This window comes from Lathyrus oleraceus, chromosome 3, assembly GCF_024323335.1.
Source record: "Lathyrus oleraceus cultivar Zhongwan6 chromosome 3, CAAS_Psat_ZW6_1.0, whole genome shotgun sequence".
In the NCBI taxonomy this organism is placed as follows: domain Eukaryota; kingdom Viridiplantae; phylum Streptophyta; class Magnoliopsida; order Fabales; family Fabaceae; genus Lathyrus; species Lathyrus oleraceus.
This window is the reverse complement of record NC_066581.1, coordinates 431,677,890-431,704,647: the sequence shown is the minus strand read 5'-3', so window position 1 is coordinate 431,704,647 and position 26,758 is coordinate 431,677,890. Positions and strand designations below refer to the sequence as shown.

At 38.7% G+C, this 26,758-nt stretch overlaps 1 protein-coding gene across 1 annotated transcript; it reads left to right on the top strand.

Moving 5' to 3' along the window:
- Positions 1–246: 246 nt before the first annotated feature.
- On the top strand, positions 247–26,450 carry LOC127131577 (uncharacterized). The gene is made up of 3 exons (XM_051060491.1): positions 247–719; positions 840–2,505; positions 26,289–26,450. Exons 1-3 carry the CDS (start codon positions 247–249, stop codon positions 26,448–26,450), a joined length of 2,301 nt encoding a protein of 766 aa, XP_050916448.1.
- Positions 26,451–26,758: the final 308 nt, after the last annotated feature.

Here is a 26,758-nt window from a genome sequence, read left to right as displayed (position 1 = left end):
ACAGACATTAATACGATCCAAGAGAAGATGGATCAGCAGTTGGAGACAATGCTCGCAATCCCCCAAAGAGAGAGGATTGAGGATGAAGAAACTATGGCAAAAAGGAATGATAGCACACCAGGTTTGAACCCCCAAGACGAGGGTTTCGTCCCCACCAAGAAGAGACTGGTTTAGATACCGATAGGAGGCAAAAGAGATGGGGATCGTGCAGAGCCTTTTGATACGTCTACTCATCATAGATCCGAAATGGGAGATGACCAGTATGATGCTTTCTATGTGCCTGGTCAACCGAGGCCTAAGATACTTCCAGATCCTACTACAGATAGGCTCCGTACCCTGGAAAAGAAGATCAAAGCCATAGAAGGGAATAATAGCTTCGGCGCTTCTACCATGAACATGCGTTTGGTATCAAATTTAGTCATCTCGGCTAAATTTAAAACTCCTGATTTCGAGAAATACAAAGGACAGACTTGCCCAAGAAGTCACCTGGTAATGTACTTCAGGAAAATGGCTGCTCATACCGAAAACGACAAACTACTTGTACATTGTTTCCAAGACAATCTAAGTGGAGCATCTCTGAGATGGTACATGAGCTTAGAGCAGGGGCGGATTCAAAGCTCGGAGGATTTAGCTGACGCATTTCTCCGTCAGTATAAATATAACTTAGATATGGCACCCGACCGTATGCAGTTACAAGGGATGGCTATGAAAGAAAACGAGTCATTTAAAGAATACGCCCAGCGGTGGAGAGAGTTGGCTGCTCAGGTAGAGCCATCATTGTATGAAAAGGAAATGACCGGAATATTTGTGGACACCTTGAATGACCCATTCTTTGATAGATTGGTGAGTAGTGCAACATCTGATTTCGCACATCTAGTGACAATCAGAGATCGCATAGAAAAAGGGTTGAGGGATGGAAAGATTCCAGGAGCCATGACAGCCCCTAGCGCACCGAAAAAGTTTTTTGGAGGCTTCCCGAAGAAAAGAGAAGGTGAAACAAACGCTATATCCAAAGGCTATAAAGGGAAGCAACAGGCTTCATATGGCCAAGTCGCCGTCGTGGTACCCATACCTTACCAACAGCCGGTGCAGCAACAACAAGTGTATCAACCACAACATCAACAACATCATCATCAGCAAAACACCGCGCCACCAAGACAATTCAAGACAAGACCTCCAATAAGGCAACTCGATCCCCTTCCAGTACATTATAGCCAGATATTCCCATATCTGCAAAAGGAGGGCCTTCTAACATTAAGGGAATTAAAACCAGCTATTTTTCCATATCCACCCGGATACGATGCTAACGCCCATCGTGAGTTTCACATGGGAGCACCTGGTCATACCTTGGAGAATTGTTTCGCATTTCCAAATCAGGTACAAGACTTGATCGAAGAAAAGGCCATCTCTTTCACTCCGAGACGCCCGAACGTGAACACCAATCCCGTGCCAACACATAAGGATGCTTCCATCAGTGCCATTGAGGAGAGTGATCAAGGAAAATTGATCCGTAAGGTTGAAAAGATTCAAACCCCTATCGCCAGGATAGGAGCACAATTGCTGAAGAGTGGTCTAGTCCCGGAGGAGCTAATTGCTGAAGAGAACAATAAAAAATTGAGGAATTTTATACAACAAATGTTGGATCGAGGCGAGTTACAGATAAATTTATGTGTCAAGAGCAAGCGCCAGGAAGAGATAGTCGTGGTGGACATCCCTTATGATGAGGTTAAAGTGGAAATACCTATAAGCCCATTGGTGAGAGAGTTTCCAACACCGTTCGCCTATGAAAATGAGAAGGCACTCTCGTGGATATATCAGCCCAGAGGTTTTAAGCAGGGGCAGGAAGACCAGCCTTTGATGATCAACAAACCAAACATCACCTCGATTGTGGGGCCGGTAGGAATGACACGTAGTGGTCGAGTGTTCGCGCCAAGAATTGTTGATACTTCTGCAACGGTTAAAGGGAAGGAAGCTCCTGTCCAGATCCTCGTCCCTAATCAAGAAATACAAGACATGCACCTGTATCCTAAAGCTGCAGTCACTCGTGAGGAGGCTGAGGAATTTCTGAGGATAATCAAGAAGAGTGATTATAAAGGGGTGGACCAACTGAATCAAACACCTTCAAAAATCTCCATGTTATCTTTATTGCTCAACTCAGAAGCACACATGAATTCATTATTGAAAGTATTGAGCGTCGCTCATATCACGAAAGACATAACGATAGAACAACTTGACGACGTGATAGCTTGTGTGACCACTGGGATTTTTTTGGGTTTTAATGATGATGAACTGCCGATCAAGGGAAAAAACCATAAAAAAGCCCTACATATCTCCTTGAAATGCGTAGACACTATACTATCAAGGGTATTAGTGGACACAGGTTCCTCACTAAATGTCATGCCGAAGACAAATTTGATAAAGCTGCCAATGGAAGGGATAAGTATGAAGCCTAGTATCCTAATCGTAAAGGCATTTGATGGCTCAAGGCGAGCAGTGATAGAAGAGGTTGACTTACCAACTAAGATAGGTCTAACTATTTTTAATATCACGTTCCAGATTATAGACATACATCCCGGTTATAGTTGCCTACTTGGGATACCCTGGATTCACTCCGCAGGCGCTGTCACCTCCACTCTGCATCAAAAGCTAAAATTCATTACAAATGACAAGATGATTGTGATTGGAGGAGAGGAAGATATCTTGGTTAGCCACTTGACATCTTTCCGATATATCAAGGTCGATGTCGAGATCACTGAGACACCATTCCAATCCTTGGAAGTGGTAAATATGATGGCCATCCAATAGACATTGGAGACCCCGAAGTCAGGACCATCCATGGCCTCATGGAAACGAGCTAAGGCTGTTATGGAAAGTGAAAATGCTTAAGACTGAGGCAAAGTGGTGGAAGTGAAAGAGAAATGAGACAAGTTTGGCCTGGGGTATGACCCGTCATCAAATAAAGCCGGTAACCAACATGACAAAGAGCAGATTCCTTCGGTAAAGAAAACGTTCACCAGGGTTGGCCACATTTTTGGCAAACAGGTGGTGATGATCAGCGATGAAGATCGCGAAGAGGGGATGTCTAGCTGGATGCGACAAGCCGCACCTAATGAAGAGCTGACGAACTGGAAGACTGTGGAAGTTCCCCAAATTTTTCAAAAGTAATTTTATTATTTTAGACAAAACACTGTGCCCTGCCCAAGGCACAGTGGCGTGTTGTAGGGCCTCCTTTATCTTTTTCAAGGTTTTTTATCATTAATGAAATGACAATTTGCATCAAATTTTTGTTCCTTTCCTTTCGCTTTTTATTTATTTACAAAATGGCATAAATTTTTGAAATTCTGGTATCAGATATGAGATGTCGAAGGTAATGTCACGACACTAATATCTGAACAACACAAACAGGATAAAAGATAAAGAACAGTAATACAAGAGACACAAGCAATTGTTAACCCAGTTCGGTGCAAACTCACCTACGTATGGGGGCTACCAAGCCAGGAAGGAAATCCACTAAATAGAATCAGTTCAAAGACTCTCAGTAAATAACTTCAAGTTACAGTCTTTTCACCTAATCTCTATCCATGTGACTTCTACCTAAGAACTCTTAGATATGAGATCCTACTCACTCCCCCTCAATCACAGCAGTGATATAAAACAAGAATTACAATGAAAAGAAGACACTCTTCAAAGACACATACTTGGTCTTGCTTAAAAGCTTCAATCAAGTAAACACACACTCATGCTTCAAAGCTTAGAGTGACACATTACAACTCAAAAATCAGACCAATTCAATCATCTATGGATGAATTGAATGACTTACAATTCACACGACCACACAAGACTAAAACCCTTATTCTCTCTCAATATTTCGTTCGTTATTTCTTGTGTATCAAATCAGGTTTTCCATGTCCTTTTTATAGAAGCATTTGGCTGGGTTTGGACATCATAAAACCCTAAAACTATTTTCCATTCATATCTTCTCATGACAGTTGATTAGATCTCTTTGGAAAATAAGTCAATCTAGTTGTAATTACTGATTGATAGCGTGTTCAATCATCTCATCAATCATACACAGATTAGCAGTAAGAATGAAATCACATAATACATAACATTCATACTGAATATTCTGTATACAGATGTCATGACATCGGGTCTGACATCTCAGTAAAATCCTGCATAATTACATTTTAAATATCCTGCAGGTACATGAAATCTTATGTCAAGACAACACATATGACAACTTGTGAACACTCTAGGTTTTACCAAAATTGCTGCCAACACAAGAACCAACAAACTCCCCCTTTGAAAAATTTGGGCTAAAACATATATCAATCCATTTGTTCACAAAAAAACATATCAGTAGTTAAGCAGCAACAGAAGTAATAACCACACAATTACTAGCTAAAATAGCAACTAGTAATAAACACACATTAAACACATTTTAAGAACATATGTGTTTATTCTCCCCCTAAGTCTGTTCAACACAGACATCTCCTTCAACAACACCTGTAACATTCAGAATCTCCCCATCTGACATCTCCTTCAACATCACCTGTACAACACAGAACATCATTCTGTTCAACACAGTTGTCATTTGTTTAGCCTAGCTACTTCAACACATATTAGCATCAGCTCTCCACATCATTTCTCCACATATTAACTTCTCCCCCTTTTTAGTCAAAATAGACCAAAGTGACCAATTAGACAAAATAAATGTCAATCAGACCAGCAGAGAATGTCACAAAGAATGTTATAACATATAAAATGTTAAAACAAAATGTCAGGTGTTACAGAACCATAATTATACACAGCTACATGAGTTGTGTAGCGGGGTATTCGTTACCTGGTGATTTATTGACTAAATCAAAAGTAAACATACAATTCGAGTCGCCATCGCACTTTTATTTGTCCAAAGGAGAGGCTAAAAAGCGAACAAAAGCCAAGTAAGAAGTTTTATCAAATCAAAAACCAATGAAAATGTCAGAGATCTAGGTAAGGGGGTTGGTTATGAAATGGGAAGGTTTTAAGCACCCAAAACATCCTTAGTACTCTAAGGGAGCCCTTTTTGCAAAATGTATTGTAGGTTGGTATTTGTGAAAATATGTGCAAACAAGATTGAATGGATGAGAAAAGAATATATATTGTATTTACAATTTTGTTGTTTGAATGGATGAACCCATTGTCTACGTACCATCACAAAGGTAGGATCAAAACCTCGTAGTTCAGAGTAAAAATCTCAAAATATTGGTGAATTGATTTGATAAAAAGCCTCAAGGTCTTTTGTTATCAAAGGGAGAAAACTCAACCTAAACCAACAATTCACCATGTGAGGAGAGCTTCAACATACTAGTGAGGGTAAGGTGAGGTTTACATCAACCACTATGATAAATCAAACATATGGCTAATGTTTATAAAAAGAGGTTTTAACAAAGGTGGCCATTGGACCCACAAAAATCACTCGAATTGAGTTGTATTTACAAGTTAAGTGTATTTACAAAATAAGGTCAAAGTTGAATTAAGATTTATTCACAATGAGTATTAATGAAAAGAGTTTGAAAAATCAAAGGCATAAGGCCTAGGTTTCTAATTTGAAATAAAGTCAAAGTTTGCACATAAATGAGTTTGGCCTGGGTTAGAGTGGTGAGAAGAAGAGAAGGGCTAGTCCTAAACATGCAAAGATAAGAGAAGAGATAAAACCCTTGGAGTTCCTTTTCTTGAGATCATAAAGATGATTCAAGATGCTCCTTTCCTTTGGACTTAGCAATCACTCAAGCAATCAAAACAAATATTATATTCAAGCTCCTAGGATCTCCATTTGGCTTGTCTCTCTTAACTTGGCTATTCATGACAATGGTCCTTCTTACTATCTCAAGATTGAATCCCTATCACACAAGAGAAAACATCAAAAAGTTCACAACACAATAAGAGGAATGTACAAAGAATGAGTTTAGATTAGGGGTCTTTTGAAGTCAACTTTAAGATTTAGCATTCTAAAGGCATGAGGCCTAGTTACTCTTCAACAATTTTATCATTCTAAAGGCATGAGGCCTAGTTGCTCTTGAACTCCTTTAAGCATAGGTAAGGTCCTAATTCTAAGTCCTTTCTCCTTTTTGCATTGGGTTCACACAAACAAAGACAAAACAAACACAAGAAAACAATATATTTATATACAATAATGAGCTCAAATGAGCAAAAGGAAAAGGGCATAAACATAAAATATGAGCTCAAGTGAGCAAAGTAAAAAAGAAATATGAATAAATGAGCAAGAAGGTAAATTGCATTAAAGTAAATTGCAAGAAATTAAATGCTCAAATTAAAGTTAGTAGTAAGTGGTCAATGTTAGTGTGTCATAGGACAATTTAGCATTATGTTAAGCAATCGTAAGTGGACTAATGTAGTAGTCACACCTATCTGAGGCCGGTCAATAAAACTATAGGCAAATAAACACAAGTTAGAGATCATGACTAGTAAGCCAAGCTCCTATAACTTACAATGCCAAAAGAAAAGAAGAAGGCATTGTATAAACTTTAGGTTTTTTTGCTTGACCAAGAAGCAACCTATCTTGGACACAAAGCAACTCACTTGATCTTTGATCAAGTTGAGTTTTATTTGGATCAAAGAAGGTTAAGCCTCTCATATGTCAAGACTAACCACAAATCATTAACTCATTGGCCAAATAAAAAGAAGAAGTGAGATGAAGATGAAATGAATAAAAGGAGAATTCAAATGAAATATCAAAACACAATGATCAAATGTGAATCAAATCATCATCAACCAATGTAAAACATAAGAGAAATGAAGATTAGAAGTCAACAAGTCAAATGTATTTTTTTGGTATTTTTGGAATTAAAATAAATGCAAAATTAAAATGGATAAAATATGGTCAAACCTCAAATTCAATTCAAATTAACTTCAACAAGTCCAATTGAATCATCATAGGTCTAACATGGTCAAACAAGGTTTGACAAAAAATTTCAACAATTTTTGAAAACAAAAACTATTTTAAAACAATTAAAAATAAAGGAAAATAACACAAATGAATTAAAATCTCAAATAAACCTCAAATCAATTAAGAAATTGATGAGACTATTATTCATAGACTTATCATGATCCATATGTGTTAAGAAAATATTTTTGGAATTTTCAGATATCAAAAAGTATTTAAAATGAATTAAAAACTATTAAAAACAAAATAATTCATAAAAAATATTAAATGAAGTCACAAAAATAATTAAAAATCACATTATGAAACTAGATTTTTTAAGAATTTTTTTTGCCATTAATCTCATATTTTTGTGACTCCAAATAAAATAGTTATGAATTTTTGAAAATAAAAGGAATTTAAAGAAATTAAAACAGAAAATAGAAAATAGGAAAAATCAGCGCCCCTTGGATCAATTTCATTAATTGACGTGGCACCATCCAAGGGCTCAGAAGCGCTATCATACCATAGGCCTTGGTCAAGCGCGCCACACAATGAATTAAAATAAGTCAAACACACACACATCCACGATTAAATCATTTGAGTGAGATCCAAAGGCACAGGTGAATCCACGTGGGGATGCTGGTGGAAACTACCATCTTCTTCGGCCAGAGAGCAAACTCCGGCCACCACGCGCAGGTTTTTGCACCTCAACCAAAATACACAAGCCTGGTACCAAAATGAAGTTGGGGTGATGTACATCACCCCTGTAACCTTGGATTGTCCTCAATGTTTCTATTAAGTGAGAAATCTGAGCTTGAAAATCAAGGTATGCAAACTGAAATGGTTCAAATCATGAAATCAAGACCACCACTGGCCTGCTTCTTGCTCGAGGACTTCAGAAAACAGTTCATACTAGAGAAATTCACATTGTATAGCAAGCTTTAGATCAAAACAGTTTGAGTGATCTACCTTTGAAGAGCAGCTTTCAACAACACGATCTGCTCAAATTCTTACTTCCACTTTGATCTTGAGATGATGAGGATGCAAGGCTAAGGAATTGAAACTTGAAGATCAACTGATTGTGTTGAAATTAAAATCTGAAATTGAGAAATAAAAAATGGAAATTCCTTTGAGTAAGGTTGGGTTTTCACTTCAGCAGCCTTTCAGTTCACCTTAAGGTTGAGATTTGAATGAGCAAGGCCATGTATTTATAGCTGGAGATGAAGCAAGGCAATGAAATGCTTGTGTGCATGATAATTAGATCCTCCATACATGGGCCTGTACAGGAGCATGTGAGACCCAAAATTGAATGGAATTGCAAACTGATATCATTTGCAGATGGTTTGGACGTGCACAAGGCCTTGTATTAGCTTGCATTTCAAGTTACAAAGTGAATTGCATATTTGAGCATAAACCTTTAGCTCTTCGAAAGTCCCATATGGAAAATCCAAACATGGTCATGTGAGTAATGGTTGGAAAAGTCTTGACATAAGGAACAAAAGTTATGTTGGGCAAAAATCCATTTCGAGTTTGGAAAGTTATGAAAACTGGCTTTGAAGTTTGAGGTACAAAACATGTATATGTCTCCTTTGAATTTTTTATCACATGTGTTTATTTTAGGATTATGAAATTTTGTTCAACATAACATTTGAATTAGCAATCTTAAGCTTTCCAATGCAATCGGTCTCACCTAAAAATCATACAAAATAAGGAAGTTAGGTCCTTAGGAAGTTGACCCAAAATTAGGGTTTCAGTCAAAATGACCTATAATGTTTTGAAATGAATGATGACCTTCCAAGATTCAAATGGATTCTTGATGAACATGAAAGTTTTTCATATGGTTCTTAAGAACATATTTTATCTTGGGTTCATCTTCATTAGACAAACACATCAAAAGTTAGGTCTTAGGGATCCTCAGTTTAGTCAGATGACTTGACTGGTCAACTTCTCAAGGCCAAACTTCAAATCTTGATGAATGAATGATTGAGGATACTCACATAGGCTCATATATGCATAAAATAATGAATTAAATAAATTCCCTTGATTAAATTTGATCATAGGTTGAGGTTGCTTCATGGGCAAGGCACAGTCAATGCACAGTTGAATTAGGGTTTCCTTGGGAAACAATCCTCAAGCCCTTTGGGTTATCTTGATCAAATTGGAAAATTGAGATACTTGGGAGACATATATGATGATTGAATGCTTTATGGACCATTGTCATGCTTGATTTCATCTTCATTGAGTCACTTGATTGAGCTTAGGAGCCTCCTAGGAACATGGGATCACATGATCACTTAAGCTTCAAAACAAAAAGAGTTAGTGACATATTTTTGTGCTTTTGGTTAGTAAACAAATAAGAAGAGAAATAATATACAATACAAGCATGTTTGGTGGTCTCAAATCAACTCACAAAAGTCCCACCCTTAGGGTAAAGGAGCCCCACATGCTATGATCCTTGAGGCAATGCAATGAGTAATGATATGATGCCATGAGGGATATTATGGTCAAAATTAGGGTCTTACAAGCTGAGATAAACAGAAATCCAAAGAATTCACAAAGAGCCCAAAAATCACATCATGGCATCAAACAAGACTGCAAAAAAAAACTACAAACATCAAACAGCAAGCATCAAAGCATCCAAGCATCCAAAACACACATCATTATAACAGGGGGGACTAAATTCACCACAACTCAGTCTGAGGAGGTAGCATCTTCATCACCTTCAGATCCAGAACTGCCACTAGATTGATCTTGAGATTCAGACCTCTCACTTGAGGTGTGGGCATTTATTTCCTTGGCTTCACCAACATTATCCATATCTCCTTGCTCCAAGCTATTAATTAGAATCTATAAAGCCTATTTTCTAGCCTTAGCCATCCTTATCCCAGTCTCCAATTCCTTACAGGTCTCTTTCAGTTCAGCAATTAGGCCACCTTGAGAGGCTGGCTTCTTTATAGTAGATGTCATGACATTGTCATTGACATGACTGCCTTCAAATAACTTGTAATGAACTAACAATGGAGGTTTTCTTCTACTAGGGATATCACTTGTGCTCAAAATGCCATGTTGCTGGCTTAGAATTATCCCATAAATTATTGAGGGAAAGGCAATTGGCAGCTTCACTGCATTTGTGGAAGCATGTCTAACAATTTATTCAAACATGAACCTTCCATAATCAAAATTAAGCTTGGTTTCAATAGCATATACTATCCTTCCAAGAGCATTAGAGATTGTTGAGATGTGGTTTGTTGGTACCCAGTTTGCTGACCCTATCTTATGCAAGATAGCATATTTTACAGTTAATTTGTTAGCAGAGAGATGCTTTTTTCTTGGCCATTCCTTGACCTGACCAACAATGATTTTCCTACAGATTTCATTGTGTATGGCCTCCAATTCAACGACACCTTCTGTTCCTCTTCCTAGGAACTTATTGATCACAGTAGGGGAGAACCTTACACACCTTCCTCTAACAAACACTTTGCAAAACTCTTTGTTGTTCTTGTCAGCAATATCCTCCGGGATGTTCACCACAAACTCCTTAAGAAGACCTTCAAAACATTGGGGTAATGCACTAACTGTTTTCATTAAACCAGCAGACTTGATCAAATCCATAACCTCCTTCACTTCCACGACATCCTTTCCCAGTTCCCTTTCCACAACTACTCTCCTCTATATTACAAACTTCCACTTGGCTGCACCATCTTCCAGATGGAAGGAAATGTTATCCAAATGTACAGCAGCAACCTTGGCAGGGGATTTTCTAACAGTTTGCTTTTTGACAGAAGAGATGTTTGGGACATCGTCTTCAATATCATCCTCTGAATCAGAACTTTCTCTGACCTTTCTCTTCTTGACCTCCACTTTACTCCATGACTTTGAAGGACCTACAGCAGTAGCCTTCTTACTAGTTCTGGTTGTTATCATCTCAGCCATAGACCTCCCCTTCCCGGTCTTCATTCTCTTAGCAACCCTTGGCTCCAAGTGATGAAGCAAGGTGTCATCTTCATCATCTGAGCTCTCTTTTTCCAAATCAATCACCTTCTCAGCAGAGTCATGCTTCTTAAATTGAGAAGCATCTACAGGTTTCTTACTAGGCAAGGTTTTCCCTAAAGAACACAGTCCCTCAACAGCAATATCTTTCTCTGACCTAGATGAATCATCATCTTTCTCATTGTGAGGTTCCACCTCCGGTGAGGGGTCCCTTCTAGATAGAGGAGTCGAAACTCCCTTGACTGAGTGTCCTTTATTTAGGATCCTCGTGACCAGATTCCTAATGAAACGATCAATATAATGCATGTCATCCTTAGAGGGAGGGTTATCAGAACTGTTACCTTGAGTATTTCCTGTAGTGGAAGATGGACCAGGGGCGTCGCCTGGGATGACTGAAAGAGGAATAACTTCCAAAATGTCTTCATCCAGAAAATCCATGGAGGGTGTTCTTGCTTTGTGAGTAGGTTTAGAACCAGAAGATGAAGGATGTTGTGACATCTTGTTGAGCTTGTGAAAGAATTTTTGTTGCCCTAGCAGAGATGGTCGATACAGTTTGATGAAGATGGAAGTGGTTATGCTGAGGTTGCGTGTGAAAATGGTATAGATGGTAGTTCCAATACTAGGTAATGATTTACCATAAATGGGGCACTTTCTTTTAAGTGGGCAGACAATATTTTTATTACCTTTTCCACTCCAAATTAATTGCTATAAATTCTCATGGATACAAATCCCTAATTTCCCTCTTAAACATTCAAACTGATTAGCATCCAAAGCCTTTGTAAATATGTCAGCTAATTGCAATTCAGTAGTAACATGTTCCAAGGCTATGATTTTCTCTTCCACTAGTTCTCTAATAAAGTGATGACGAATATCAATGTGCTTTGTCTTGCTGTGCTGAATAGGGTTCTTGGAAATATTTGTAGCACTCAGGTTGTCACAGTATAATGTCATGACATATTGTGTGACATTGTATTCAGTCAACATTTGTTTCATCCAAACCAGTTGAGAACAACTACTCCCAACTGCTATGTATTCAACTTCAGCAGTGGATAGGGACACCCAATTTTTTTTCTTACTAAACCATTATATCAGGTTGTTCCCTAAGAAGAAACATCCTCCTGATATGCTTTTCCTATCATCAGCACTTCCAGCCCAGTCAGCATCACATTAACCAACCAGCAAAGATCCAGATCCATGAGTATATAACATCCCATAGTCACTGGTGCCATTGACATATTTCAGTATCCTCTTCACTTGGTTTATGTAACTGACTTTTGGTTTAGCTTGATATCTAGCACAAACACCTACAGCAAAGGCAATGTCAGGTCTACTTTCTATGAGATATAACAAACTTCCTAACATTCTTCTGTATAGACTTTGATCTACACTAACACCATTTTCATCTTTAGAGACTTTCAGATGTGTAGGAGCATGTGTCCTTTTATGACTTGCATTCTCCATGCCAAACTTCTTAACAATGTTCTTGGCATATTTGCTTTGAGATAGAAAGATAGAATCTTCTATCTGCTTGACTTGTAGCCTAAGGAAATAGGTCAGTTCTCCAACAAGGCTCATCTCAAATTCAGACTACATTTGTGTAGCGGGGTATTCGTTACCATTAGAGATATTGACTAAATCCAAGGTAAACCATACAAGTCGAGTCGCCACCACACTTCTATTTATCCAAAGGAATGGTTAGAAAGCGAACAAAAACCTAAAAGTTTTATCAAATCAAAAACTAGTAAAAATGTCAGAGATCTGGGTAAGGGGGTTGGTTATACAATGGGAAGGTTTTAAGCACCCAAAACATCCTAGGTACTCCTAGGGAGCCCTTCTCATATTGGTTGTAAGGTTGGTATTTTTGTGAAACTTTATTTGTGCAAACATGATTGAAGAGATGAGGAAAGAATATACAAGTTTATTTACATTTTATGTTTGGATGGAGGAACCCATTGCCTATGTACCATCTTAAAAAAGATTAGGATCAAATCCTCGTAGTTTGGGGTAAAAATCTCAAAATGAGTTGGTGAATTGATTGGTCCAAAAGCCTTAAGGTCTTTTGTTATCCAAGGGAGAAAACTCAACCTAAAACCACAAATCCACCATGTGAGGATAGCTTCAACATGCTAGGGAGGTGTTAACCCTATAATAAGCATGGAAGACTCATTGTCCATCACTAAGGATATAGGTGAGTACTACATCTACCTCAAGGATAACTCAAACCTAATAGCTAAAGGTTATGGAAAGTTTTGATTAAGAAAGTGGCCATTGAAACCACAAAAAGGCACTTGAATGGGTTATATTTACCAATGAAAAGTATGTACAAAATATGGTCAAAGTTGATTTAAGAGTTCAATTCAAAATAAGTGTTATGAAAAGGAAGTTTGAAAATCAAAAGCATAAGGCTTAGGTTTCTAATGTTTGAAAACAAATGTTAAATGTTTGCACAAAAGTTTTGGCTTGGGTTAGAGTGGAGGGAAGAAGAAGAATGGATAAAGTCCTAATCATACAAGAGATAAGGGATAAGAAACAAGACCACTAATGGAGTTCCTCTCTTGAGATCATATTGATGATCCAAGTAGCTTCCATCCTTTGGAATGTGTAAGCAACATGATAGTAAACTCAAACAATCAACACAATCAAACAAGTTCTTGGAGGATTCCTCAATGGTTCTTAGATCTCTCTCTCTTAGAAGCTCATGGCAATGGTTCCTCACTTTGGCTCAGTGTTGGAATTCCTAGCACAAGAACACACACATCAAAAAGTTCTATCAACAAACAAAGAATGAATAAGAAGGAGTTTAGAAATTGGTCCTTTCAAAGTCCTCTTCAACATTTATAGCACTCTAAAGGCCCAATACCTAGTTGCTCTCTGACTTTTATAGCACTCTAAAGGCTCAATGACTAGTTGCTCTTTTACTCCAAATTTGCATAGGAAAAGTCCTAAAGTCTAAGTCCAATTGTTCATTTCTTTGCATTTGGTCCACAACAATCAAAACAAAACACAAACACAATGATATATATACAATTATGTGCTCAAGTGAGCAAAAGGAAAATTGCATTAACATAAACATGTGCTCAAGTGAGCAAAAGGAAAAACCAAATGAATAATATGTACAAGAATAATAAATTGTATAAATGTAAAGAGCAAAAAGTAAATGTTAATATTTAATTATTAGTGTTAGTAGTTAGTGTGCCATAAGGCAAATTTAGCGCTATGATAAGCAATCGTAATTGGACTTATGTAGAAATCAAAACTATCTGAGGTCGGTCAATAATAATGTAGGCAACAACACAAGTTAGAAGTCTTGATTAGTGAACCAAGTTCCAACAACTTGTCATGCCAAAAAGAAGATGAGAAATGATCTTGTATTGGTTTAAGTCATTTGCATGATTTAGAAAGCAATCTATCCTTAATGCAAAGCCATTCACTTCATCAATTGATCAAGATAAATTAGATTTGAATCAAGGAAGATTAAATCTCCCTAATAAATGCTAACTTATCAACCTTTAACTCATTGATCCAAAAGAAAAGAAGAAGAAGATGAAGATAATGGAAATGAAGAAAATAAAGTGCATTAGATGAAATGGAATGTATCAATCTATCAATGTTGACCAAAGATAGGGAAGATCAAGGTCAAACCATAAAAAAACAGAAGTGAGATGAAGATTGGAAGTCAAGAAATGAGCAAAATATTTTTGGCATTTTAATATTTGAAAATAAACTTGAATTAAAATATTAAAAAAAGGTCAAACTTCAAAATCACTTCAAATCAACTTTAAAAAGTCCAAGTGAATTATCCCAAGTTCAACAAGGTCAAACAAAGTTTGGCAAAAAATTTCAGCATTTTTAAAAGTCAGAAACTATTTTTTATCCATTAAAAATGAAGAAAAATAACCTAATTGAACTAAAATCTCAAATAAATCTCAAATCAATTAATAAATTGATGAGAATATTTTTCATAGATCCATCATCATTCAAAGAGGTTGAGAAAATATTTTTGTATTTTTTGAATATCAAAAACTATTTAAAATGAATTAAAAATAACCAGAAAAGAGAAAATTATTAAAAAAAAAGCAAATGATAAAATAAAAAATATTAAAAATAATTTTTAGAAACTAGAAATTAAAAGAGAAATAATGCAATTGGTCCCATATTTTTTGGACCAATAATAAAAGAGATATGGATTTTAGAAATAAAATGGAATTAAAAGAAATAAAAGAAAATAAAATCAGAAATAAGAAAATATGAAAAAAGGAGAGGCGTTGGATGATGGATTATTAATTGAGCTGGCACATCCAAGGGCTATCAGCGCGCGCCTACCAAAGTCCTTAGTCAAATGAATCACATGGCGCATTATCAAAAGTCATAAGATCTGATGGTTGTGATATAAACTGAGAAATGCATCCAACGACTCATGATTGATCTGGCAATGAGACGGTGGCCAGTGCCACCGTCTTCTCCAGTGAGCTCCGGTGAAGATAAAAAAACACAGAGTTTCAAATGCTAACTAAAATGAACGATCCAGGCACCATTCGAAAGGTGAAGTGATGTACATCACTCTTATGCCACTCACTTCCACTCTAGATTCCTATTAAGAGAGAAATCAGAGATGGAAGTTTGGTGGTGTTCAACTGAACTTGCTCGATTCCAACAATTAAACACACAATAATGATGCCTCTATAAACAGGACTTCAGACAACACAATATCAAGGCAAATGGAGCAAAGTATGAAGAGAGTCGAAGCAAAATTCAGTGGAGCAAAACCTTTGGATTTTGAAGATTTGAGTCACTCTCTTTGGTTCCTTTTGCAAACAGAAACTTCAATAGATCAAATGATGAAGGTCTAGGAACTTTAGATCTGAAAATCCAACCAAATGCAATTGAATTTCAGATCTGAATTTTTTGGAGAAGATGAACTTTATTCCTTTAGGTATGGCTAGGGATTCAATCTTGCAGCATTTCAGGCACCTTCAGGTTGGAGAATTGAAGAGCTATGGCAAGGTATTTATAGATGGAGAGAGCTGATTGCATGAGCTAACTCGTGTGCATGGCAAATGGATTTTGCATTGCATGGGATTGTGTGATCATGTGGAAGGCCTAATGAAGGCTGAAACAACCTGCTGAGTTCATGTGAAATGCAAATGGACGTGTACATCAAGTGTAATCAGCTCATGCATGGCAATTGAATTGAATTTCACAAAATGCACTTAATTCTTCATGTCTTCGAAAATGGTGCTTCCAAACTCCAAATGTTACCTTATGAGTAATGGTTAGAAAGCTTGTTGTATAAGGAAAAAATGCTATGTTGATCAAAATTCAAATTGGGCCTTAGAAATTAGTGAAATTTGAGCTTGAAGTGTAGGGTGCAAAACATGTATATGTGAAGTTTCCAAATTTGGCCAATGTTCAAGCCCTTCTGTCTCAGTGATGCAAGCTCTAAATGATAAAATCTTCAACATTCAAGTTGTAGATCTTTTCAAGATAATCAATTTGGATATAAATTTTGCATCATTTGGATTTTTAATGAAGAAGTTATGGGCACTTGAAGTTGGACTTTTTCACATTTTAATGCATTTGGCGCAAAGTGACCTATAATGTTTTGCATTATCACATGTATTTCTTTTGAGATTTTGCAATTTTTCTCAACATAACATTTGAATTAGACACAATAATATTTCCAATTCATTAAGTCTCATCCCAAAATCATGAAAAATGAATGAGTTATGTTCTTGGGAAGTTGACCCAAAATTAGGGTTTTAGTCAAAATGACCTATAATGTTTTAGAATGGAAGATGACCTTCCAAGCTTTAAATCAAAATTTGATGAACATGAAAGTTGCTCATATTGTCCTTAAGAACATTTTTTCGCTTGGAGTTATCTCCATTTGATCAACATATAAAAAGTTAGGTCTCAGTGCATTTCAAGATAGTCAGATGAATTGACTTATCAACTTCTCAAGTCCACAACTCATACCTTGATGAATTGATGATTGAGGACACTCAAATAAGTTCAAATATGCATGAAATTATTAATTAAAGAACTTCCCTTGATTGTATTTGATCTTGGGCTGAGGTTGCTTCATGAGCAAGGCACAATTGGTACACAGATGAATTAGGGTTTCCTTGGGAAACAAGCCTCAAACCCTTTGATTTGATTTGATCAAAATGGTGAATTAAGACAATTAGGAGGCATATTTTATGGATGAGAGCTTTGGGAACTATTACCATTCTTGCTTTCATTTTCCCTTGACCATATCAATGCACATAGGATCTCCTAGAAGCTTTGGACCTTGTGATTGCTCAAGCTACAAACAAAAGATGTTAGTGACATACTTTTGTGCTTTTGGTTAGTGAATAAAAATGAGAAAAGAAATAATATACAATTAAAGCATTCTTGGTGATCTCAAACTACTCACAAGAGGTCCCACCCAAAGGGAAGGAGCCAAGATGTTCATGATCCTTGAGGCTTTGCAAATGCAATGTTATGATGCCATGAGGGATCTTAGGGCCAAAATTGGTGTCTTACAGATGCCCATATTTAAGGTCATTCTATCCGGAGAAGTGAAGGTTAAAATCTTCGTCTCGACGAGGTAGAATGGGCTTAAATAATAATAAAGAGACGAATTTTTGTCCCTAAGAGACCTCATGGTGCAGATGTATGTATGCAAAAGGGTAATACTTTGTGGGGATATGTGTCCACAAAGAAGAAAAGAAATCCGGAGAAACAGACAATCCATGAGTAATTCACTCCATGGGACAGAGACTCTAGGACTCTTATGGGGATAGAAAAGAGAATAAATTGCGTGAGCAGGGCACGACTTAAAACTTGGTGAAAGACACGAGCAGAATTCCAAAGAATAAATCAATGGAAGGACTCGAGCTGACTCAAAGATGCATGCATTGGGGAATATGCCAATACAGTGGAACTATCCCCAAAGGATACTTCGGATGAAAATTCGGACTTATATGGGGATAATCCACTAAGGGATCTCGCTGGGGAACATCCAAACGGGACTCCTCCGGGGAAACACCAGGGCAAGGTATTACCGGTTACTGGGTAATAAGCTCAAGGAGACATGTGATCAAAACATCGGTACAAGGGTGAAAGAACAACATGCTCGGGGAGAATGAATATCTAAGACCAGTATACGAGTGAGAGATATCAAACATCCAAAAATCATTTGAGGAAAACCTAAAAAGGTATATTTCAACTCAGGGAAATCTGACTCCACAGGGGACAAAAGTCATAATAGGGAGCAGAAGGGAAGGAACACCATGTAACACCTCAAAATTTGCCCTCCTCTCTTGGGACTAGCTTTGCATTTTTGCATATCATTCTTAGGTCATTAGGCATTGCATATTTGCATATCATATGGCTACATTGAGCAAGTCATCCTCCGAAGTCTTGGTCAGAAGATAAAAAGGTTGATGTATGCAAGCTTGAGGGTTTCTTTGGACTGGATCACTAACCATCTGAGGATGTGTGGTACAAATTAAGGTTTCTTGATTCCTCAAGGGGGTTGAGCTTGATCTTGGTTGAAATGATACATCATCGTCATCATGGTCTTGTTATCATCCAAGAGATTCGAGAGATTGATCAGATACCTTGAGATTAGGGTTTTGACCACTGGTCAACCCTAATCATCTGCATTGGGCCAATCAGGGCTTGTGAAGGGGATGAGGTTTACAATGGATATGGGGATCATCATGTGATTATATTGAGCTTATGAAAGCTAGGGTTTCATCATTGAGCCATTTCATCAGGAGTTTGAAGCTCAAGTTGATCAATGCACAGCAAATTCATCTATCGGTTAGAAAAGTCAACTGTGGTCAACTGTGCCTGAATTGATGGATTTGGAGGTGGGAGAGGGTTAGAGACACTTCATTCATGTCTATACAAGTTTCATTTGACATTTCAAACATCAAGAATGAAGAAAATAAAGTCAGATGGAAACTTTCCAAAAATAGCAGGTGACCTGTAATTGGAAACTGCCAAAAATGGAAAGTTTTTCACCTCAAAATTACGTGTCCAAAAATGCTTCAAATGAAATTTTGTCCAACATGAAAGTTGTAGATCTTTCTCTCACCTTTCCAAAAAGTCCAAGAACACTCATTTCTCATGTGTGGTTGGTAAGTTATGATCAAATCATTTTCAGAAAATGTTGATATTCAAAGTGGCATAACTTTTGAATGGAAAGGCCAAATTGGGTGATTTTTCTTTGAGCAAACCACATTTGATGTGTACTATCCAAATCCATTATCACATTTCATTGAAAACCTTCACATAAAAAGGTCATTTTTCAAGTGAACCATTTGAAAATTGGTGGGAAAAAAGGTGATTTTGTGAAATACATGGCTTTTGCATACCAAACCAATTTCAACACATTCCAAATGACAAATATGACTTGTTTGCACTGGTTTTCTACTGTTACATTGGATGCATCTAGAAAAGGGCATTTTGGCCAATTATGCATAAAACTCACTTTGCTAATTTCACTTGAATTTTCTAATTGCGATTAGCACTTGGATTAGCATGTGGTATAAAACATTAATCATAACAGAAAATGCATAATCACACTTCACAATCTCAGATCTAAAAAACTTTTCATCCAATTCTCTCCAATTTTCTCAAAACTTCTTCACACTTTTTTTCACATTTTTCATTGAATTCATCATCTATTGTGCTGTTTCTTGCTAGATCCTTCTTCTGCAGGACCTTGTGTACATCTGTTTCAACCAAATCGTGGCCATAGCATTGAGGAATTGGACTGTTGAAAGCTTGATCATCCATGGCAAATTGAAAGTTCTTCGAGCTGGTGCACAATTGAGCTGATCTATTCATTTCATTCAACTTCTACATCACTAAGCTGCATCTGTTTTCAACTTTTGGACCTGGAAGCTCACGATTCTACAGCTGTCATCATCAAGAGGTTAGAACTCGATTTCCATAATTCTCAAAATCATGATATGGCTTTTGTTAATGACGATTTCTGGAAATTATGAACACTATGAATGCTTCAAGAACTCGTGTCCAGCATGCGTTTGATCGTGCTTTGCTTGGTTTCATGTTCAAATTCTGTTTCCCGCGGATCCTGACTAATTTGAGCGTGCCAGGGCGTTTTAATGAAACGCCGCGTTTCATCGTGGCAACGCCTATTTACAATTTTGCCATTTCTGAATATTATTTCATATTATTTCATTTTCTTTTTTTCAATTTCATTTCATTTGATCTTGCATGTTTAAAAATTCATAAGTAATTCATTTTTAATCCAAATTTGATGAGACTTTTTTCACCATTCTCCTTGTGATGTGTAGTTTTTTATGGTGATTTTTAATATTTTTGTGCACGTGTGGAAAAATAAAATGCCTAGGGATTGTTTGAATGTGTCATTTGTGTGTATGTTTTGCCATATTGATCATGAAATAATGATGCCTTATCCAAAATTGATGAAATTTTATATGCACATTCTTGACTCTTTCCTGGTGATTTTGATGTATAGGTTGTTAATTTTTATTCCCTGGTTAGAGAGATATTATGTGATCAAGTTGAGTGTGACAATATGTGTCACACTATGTTATGCCATGTTCATGAATTTTGTTTCCATGCCTATGCTTTGTCTTTTGCCCTGGATTTTTGCATGTGATTCCATCTAGATGTTAGGTTCAACCATGATTTTTGTAGGATTTGTTGATACACTTCCTATTTGATTGGGATTTTTGTTTGCTATTTAGTCATTTTTAGGTTTTTCTTGAGTGGTCTAATTACATGACTTGTAAAATTCTCATACCTTATCACATGAAGATGAAATTTTGTGGAGTGGTTCTTAACATGTTTAGTTTCATTTTGGCTTTGGTGTGGTTCATTTATCTTATGCCATTTCAGTTTTACACTTGCTTGAAGTTGGTACATGAGTTGTGACCTTATTTGAAGTTGTATTTGCATACCATGACTTCCTGATTTAATTTCCATACTTCTACTTGTCAAAATAGCATGAAATTTGATAAGCAACTCATTGAATGTGTTCTGTTTAGGCTTGAATTTTTGTGGAATTTATTGAGCTGTTTTGATATTGATTTAATTGTGATCATTCTGTTTTCTCTAATGTGTTTCCAAAGTGCATAGTTTGGCATGTTTTGTATATGAAATGGATTTGGTGCATAGTTTTGATGTGAGACCAATTGGACTTTATTCTGGAGTGGTTTATCTTGATTCCTGTTGAGTTTCACTTGCTGTTTTGGATTTTTGGTCTCCTTTTGACCCTAGGCTTGTCCTAGTGGTCTTGTTTCTCACATTTGAGTTTGACTTTTCAGGTTGAAGAAGCAAATGCTTTGAAGAGTTTAATTCAAGTTGATTGAGTTTGGTTTATATGCTTGTTATGGACTAACTTGGTTTATTTTGTAGGATGCTTGACTCATTTCATTTGAGTTTGTGCTTGGCACACATGATTGGTTGTGTTGTCTGTTGGTTCTTATCTTGTCTGTTTTGACTTGGTGATTGGTATACTGACTGAATTAGATTGATTTCAGGTACCATAGTCGCTTTAGTTCTTTGAGAACTTGCTGTGCTGCTGCTTGGTTGTATAAACCAATTGAGGTAGACTCTCTTGTCTCCATGTAGTCTGGAAGACCTGGCTTGTTATTTAGCCAGGCAACTGTCTGAAGTCCTCCTTAAGAGGCGATGTTTGTGATTGTTTAACTTTGTCCCCAAGCAGGAAAAGACCTTGATTAAGGCAATTGGCAGAACCCAAGGGATGTGCAATCCATCCCCTGCTATTCTTGTTGAGTCGTCTCTCTGCTCACACCACTGTGTTGATGCATTGGGACATTAACCCAAGATCCATGTACAGTTGTACAGTTGAGTCAGAGTCATAAGTGTAGAAGGGTTCCCACTTTCTGAACCCACACTCCTTTGTCTGAAGCTCTCCCTGGCCAGGGATAAGAGCTGTGAGGCACACCCCTCACTTCCATTTCATCTGGCTTCACCCTGACTCTCAATGTCAGGGTTAAGAGCTAACATCACCCTGACACAGTTGTGTTGCTTTTGCAACTTAACCCTTGATTGAGCCCACATCTGTTTGTATATAGTGTGTGCTAAATGTGAATGTTTGATTTGCTTTGTGTATGCTTGCATGCTTTGTTTTTTCCTGGTTAGGTTTAGCTTGCTACCTGTGCAAGTTAGGATAAAAACCATAACATAGGGCAATGATGCATGATAACATCTAGGCTCGAGTACAGCTCCCTAGTAGTGTGTCTCCCTTTGTATCTGGTTAGAATTTCTTTCCCGTTTAGGGGAACTACGTCGCCCTGATCCTCATACCAGATGAGGTACGTAGGCAGGAGACCGTGCGAGGTCTCTCCGGGCACTTTTTTTCTTTTTGTGTGTGTTTGCTTGTTAACCCTTTTGTGTGTCAGGATATGGATGTAAGCCCAGCGATTGGCTGTCCGTATCCTGAGTGTGTTTGTTTGGTTCGGAAGCCGATGTAAGTCCAGCGATTGGCGTTCGGGTTCCAGGTTTGCCTGTGTTTGTGTGTGTCTTGTTTGGCGTGCGTGAGCCGAACTACGGCAGCTCTGATTCTCGTTCCAGACGAGATACGTAGGCATAGGAGGCGATATCCTAGCGAGCCCTCTTCCCCCTTTTCCCACCTGTGTTGTTTTCAGTGTGCGTGTGTGATGTTTGTTTTAGCAACCTTTTTCTTTCTTTTAGAGCGTGGATCCCGTCGAGTACGACGGACGTGAGGGGTGCTAATACCTTCCCCTTGCGTAACCGACTCCCGATCCCATTCTCTTTGGTCGCGAGACCATGCTTTTCCCAGGTTTACTTCGAGCGTTTCCTTTCCCTCTTTTGGGATAAATAACGCACGGTGGCGGCTCTGTGTTGTTTTTGTTTCAGCCCGCCGGTTGTTTTTCGCAGATGCGACAGCTGGCGACTCTGCTGGGGACTATAGAAGTTGACCTATTGCTGGTCCATCTTCCCTATGCGAGTCTCTCCTAGCGTTCTAGGATAGTTTAGGTTGCTTGTGCTGTTATTTATTGCATTTATTATTCTGACTGTGTATATATTTGCATAAATATTTGCATGCATCATACTATCATGTTGCCGTCCTCTGTGCAGGTAGTTCCTCTGTTTTGGGATGGGTGTTCTGAGTGGGGCTAAAACCCAGGCCCGAGTATACACCTAGGATTAGTGTGGTCTCATGTTCCTCACATGCCGGTTGGGCATGCTGTTGCGACGTGACATATCACAAGCCGGACGAGGTTCATCTGAGAGTGCTCTTCCTCAGTGGGGTTTTCCACTTTGGTTGGGTTACCTCTTTTGGGCTATTGACTTCGGTGACCGATCTTTCCCAGATCTTTGGTTTAGACGATCTCAGGAGAGCTACAAGGGCACACCCGAAAGGGCAAACCCATTGAGTATCTCTGCCCGATTGTCGAGACTATTATCCGCCTTAGGATGACCTGATTAGAATTTTCCTGTGAGGGGAGGGTGATTCTTACAGATGCATGTTCTGTTGGTGATTTTGATGGTGACTATTGATTCCGTGGATCAGAGTCCTATTTATAAGTCGGATTTATGGACCTTTGTTTCGGAGACGCCGGAGTTCTGTCCGTGTTATTTATCAGTGGGGATCCGTTTATTTCAGGATTCCCCGGGCCGATTCAGAGGATTGTGGGTATCTGTTCAGAGATTGTTTGATGATGATGGTGATGTATCTTCCGTTTATTTCGGAACCCTCGAGTTGGATTTGTGGTTACATATTCTCGCAGATGGTTGTGATCAGTTCAGAAATCAGGGTTTCAGTGCAACAAATGATCAGACGACTTGGAGGATGGCACAATGCATTGCATTTATTCATCAGCATCATCACATTCTGCATTTATCTGCATCTAACACACGTTTATCCATATGCAGGAACATTTTTGATCGAGATCCTGGTTGAGAGACTTCTTAGACATGAGGAGGCCCGGTTTAAAGGACGATGTTGCGTATAGCTTCTTTGACCCAGAGATCAGTGTGCTGAAGGATATGATAGCTTTGATTACACCCGACCATGTGGGGATGTTTCGTAAGGCATATGGGGGTATTCTGAAGATGGTTTTCAGACTCACTGACAGAGACATGAGCGCCATTCATACTCTCCTCCAGTTCTATGATCCTGGTTTGAGGTGCTTCGTCTTCCCATATTACTTACTCGGGCCTTTGATGGAGGACTATGCTGATATTTTGGGCATTCAGATCAGAAATCAGGTTCCTTTCTATGCTACTAAGGAAGAGCCTGATATTGGTGGGATTTCCCGTGCTCTTTATTTGAGTCCGGAGATGGTTAAGGGGAGTCTGAAAGAGAAGGGGAAGTTGCCTGGTTTTCATCTAAGTTTCCTAGAAGCTAAGGCCAAGAAGAATGCCGAGTTGGGTAATTGGAATACAGTCTGTGCCGTGGTTGCTGTGGGCATTTATGGGATCATTATGTTTCCTAATCAGAAGAGCTTCGTGGACATTAATGCCATCCGCTTGTTTGTTCAGAGGAATCCTATCCCTACTTTGATCGGAGACGTCTATTACTCGGTCCATAACAGGAACGAGAAGCGGCGTGGGGGATTGATTCGATGTTGCACTCAGTTGCTATACAAGTGGTTTATGGGATATTTGCCTACCAGGGGTGCTTTTGTTCTTCTTGGCCAAAATGTCAATTGGGCGACCAAGCTGATGGGTTTGAGGGCCAAAGACATAGCTTGGACTCACAGTAGTGGGGTTGGACAAGACTTCATTTGCAGTTGTAGGGGTTTTCCCAATGTGCCACTTATAGGAGTTCAGGGTTGCATTAATTATAACCCGACACTTCTTAAGAGACAAATGGGATTCGCTATGGAGCTTCCTCCGTTCAAGAGTGAGGTTCAGGAAACTTTGTACTTCCCGGTTGAGGGCAATCAGGCCAGGTTGAAGCAGGTATCTGATGCATGGCGCAACATTCAAAGGAAAGGCAAGTTTTCTTGGGGTAGAGCCAATAACAGGTCTTTTCCTCCGTTCGATGACTGGCTCAGTAAGAGAGTGGAGCTTACTTGTCTACCGTTTCCTATGGTTGATCCTTGGTATCCGTTGATTGAGGAGTCTCTTTCTTCTATTAGTATGGAAGAGTTCCTGGAGATGAAGCGGGAGAGAGATCAGTTGCTTGCGGAGAAAACGGAATTGGAGATGAGTGTCGCTCGGGTTCAGATGGCTAATCAAGAGATCAGAGTGAAGATGGAAGATCAAGACACGCGACATGCCTTTGAAGCAAAGCGCTTTGAGATGGATACTGCCTATTATGGGAAGGTCAGTCAGGCTTTGGCATCTTCAACAAAGGAGCACGACATCACCAAAGAGAGATTGGCTAGAGCTTCAAAGGTCATTGAAGATTAGAAGAGGAGGCAAATTCTCGTGAGGGATCAAAGGGATGACAGAGTCAGAGTTCTCATTGCTGAGTGGGAGGCAAAGCTGAAGATCAAGGAAACAGAGAATGTGAAGATCATCGCCGAGAGAGATCATTACATGGCTGAGAGAGATCATTACTTCAGGCAGATGAAGATTCATCAGAAAGAGGTGGGGAGATTACAGCAGGAGAACACCGAGCTTAGGTTCGCCGCAGAGTTCGCGAAGATGGTTGATGAGATAGGGCCGTCTGGGGGACCCTCATCAGGCTAGCTTTATCATTTGTGTGGATTACCGTCAGGCTTGTTGACGGAATTCATTTTGCTTGTATTTCTTTCCCAATTCTGGAAGATTGTATTGGATTTATATCTGATTTGATGTATGACTTTGGCACTTATTGTGCATTTTGCTATGTGATGGTTATTTTCATTCAGTGATCGATCTTCAAGCTTTATTTGCTTTCCCGTATGCACTCACACAGCACACACACATGGTTGGGCGGTATTTTGCTAAATCATATATCTCTGATCTGTATGATGAAATCAAATGCTGAATATCAGAATATTGTTGCCGGGTTATTATTTGTCTCGATGAAGCCAGGATCGAGAGACAAAGTGTTCCTCATATGGATAAACACTGCATTCATGCATGATCATAATGACGTGTTTTTATTTTGCAGGTATCAGTTCTAACGTGCTTGATTGTTTCAGGAATCATTGCTCGCGCTCGTAGAGTTGTACCTTTGCACTCAACCCGTCCGCACAGATATTTCACTCGACGCAATACTCCCAGACTAATGGATCTCCCGAACACTGATATCCTCGAGTTGAAGGACAAGATGAGCGAACTGATCAACATCATGCAAGGGTTTGCAGTTGGTCAGAAAGCTTTGGCTGACAAAGTTGAGAAGCTCGAGCGGGCTTCAGCGGCAAATAGTGGTGTGAACCTGGATGGTGTCTCCAACCAGGGGCTGGGTGGTTCTCGAGACGGTGGAAAAAGAACAATCGTGGGTATAGTGAATAATGCTGCTGGTTTTGGCACTGCTGGTGGTCAACCTGGTCAGAACTTGAAGGATAGTCTTTTCCCGCCATTCTTCGGGGTTGAAGATGACAGAGAGGAAGACAGATAGGCTGATCAGTTCTCGATGCACAACGAACCGTTTGGACAGTACGGTGCCCCACCACAGAACAAAGAGATTCAGCTGCTGGCTGAGAAGATCCGAGCTTTGGAGAGCTATGCCACTCCTGGGGTGGTCAACATGTCAAATATGGGGCTAGTGGAGGGGATCGTGATCCCGCAGAAATTTAAAGCGCCCGCATTTGATAGGAACAATGGGAGTTCCTGCCCCGAGACTCATCTGCAGGCGTTTGTTCGTAAGATCTCTGCATACACCATGGACCAAAAGTTGTGGATGTACTTCTTCCAGGACAGTCTGTC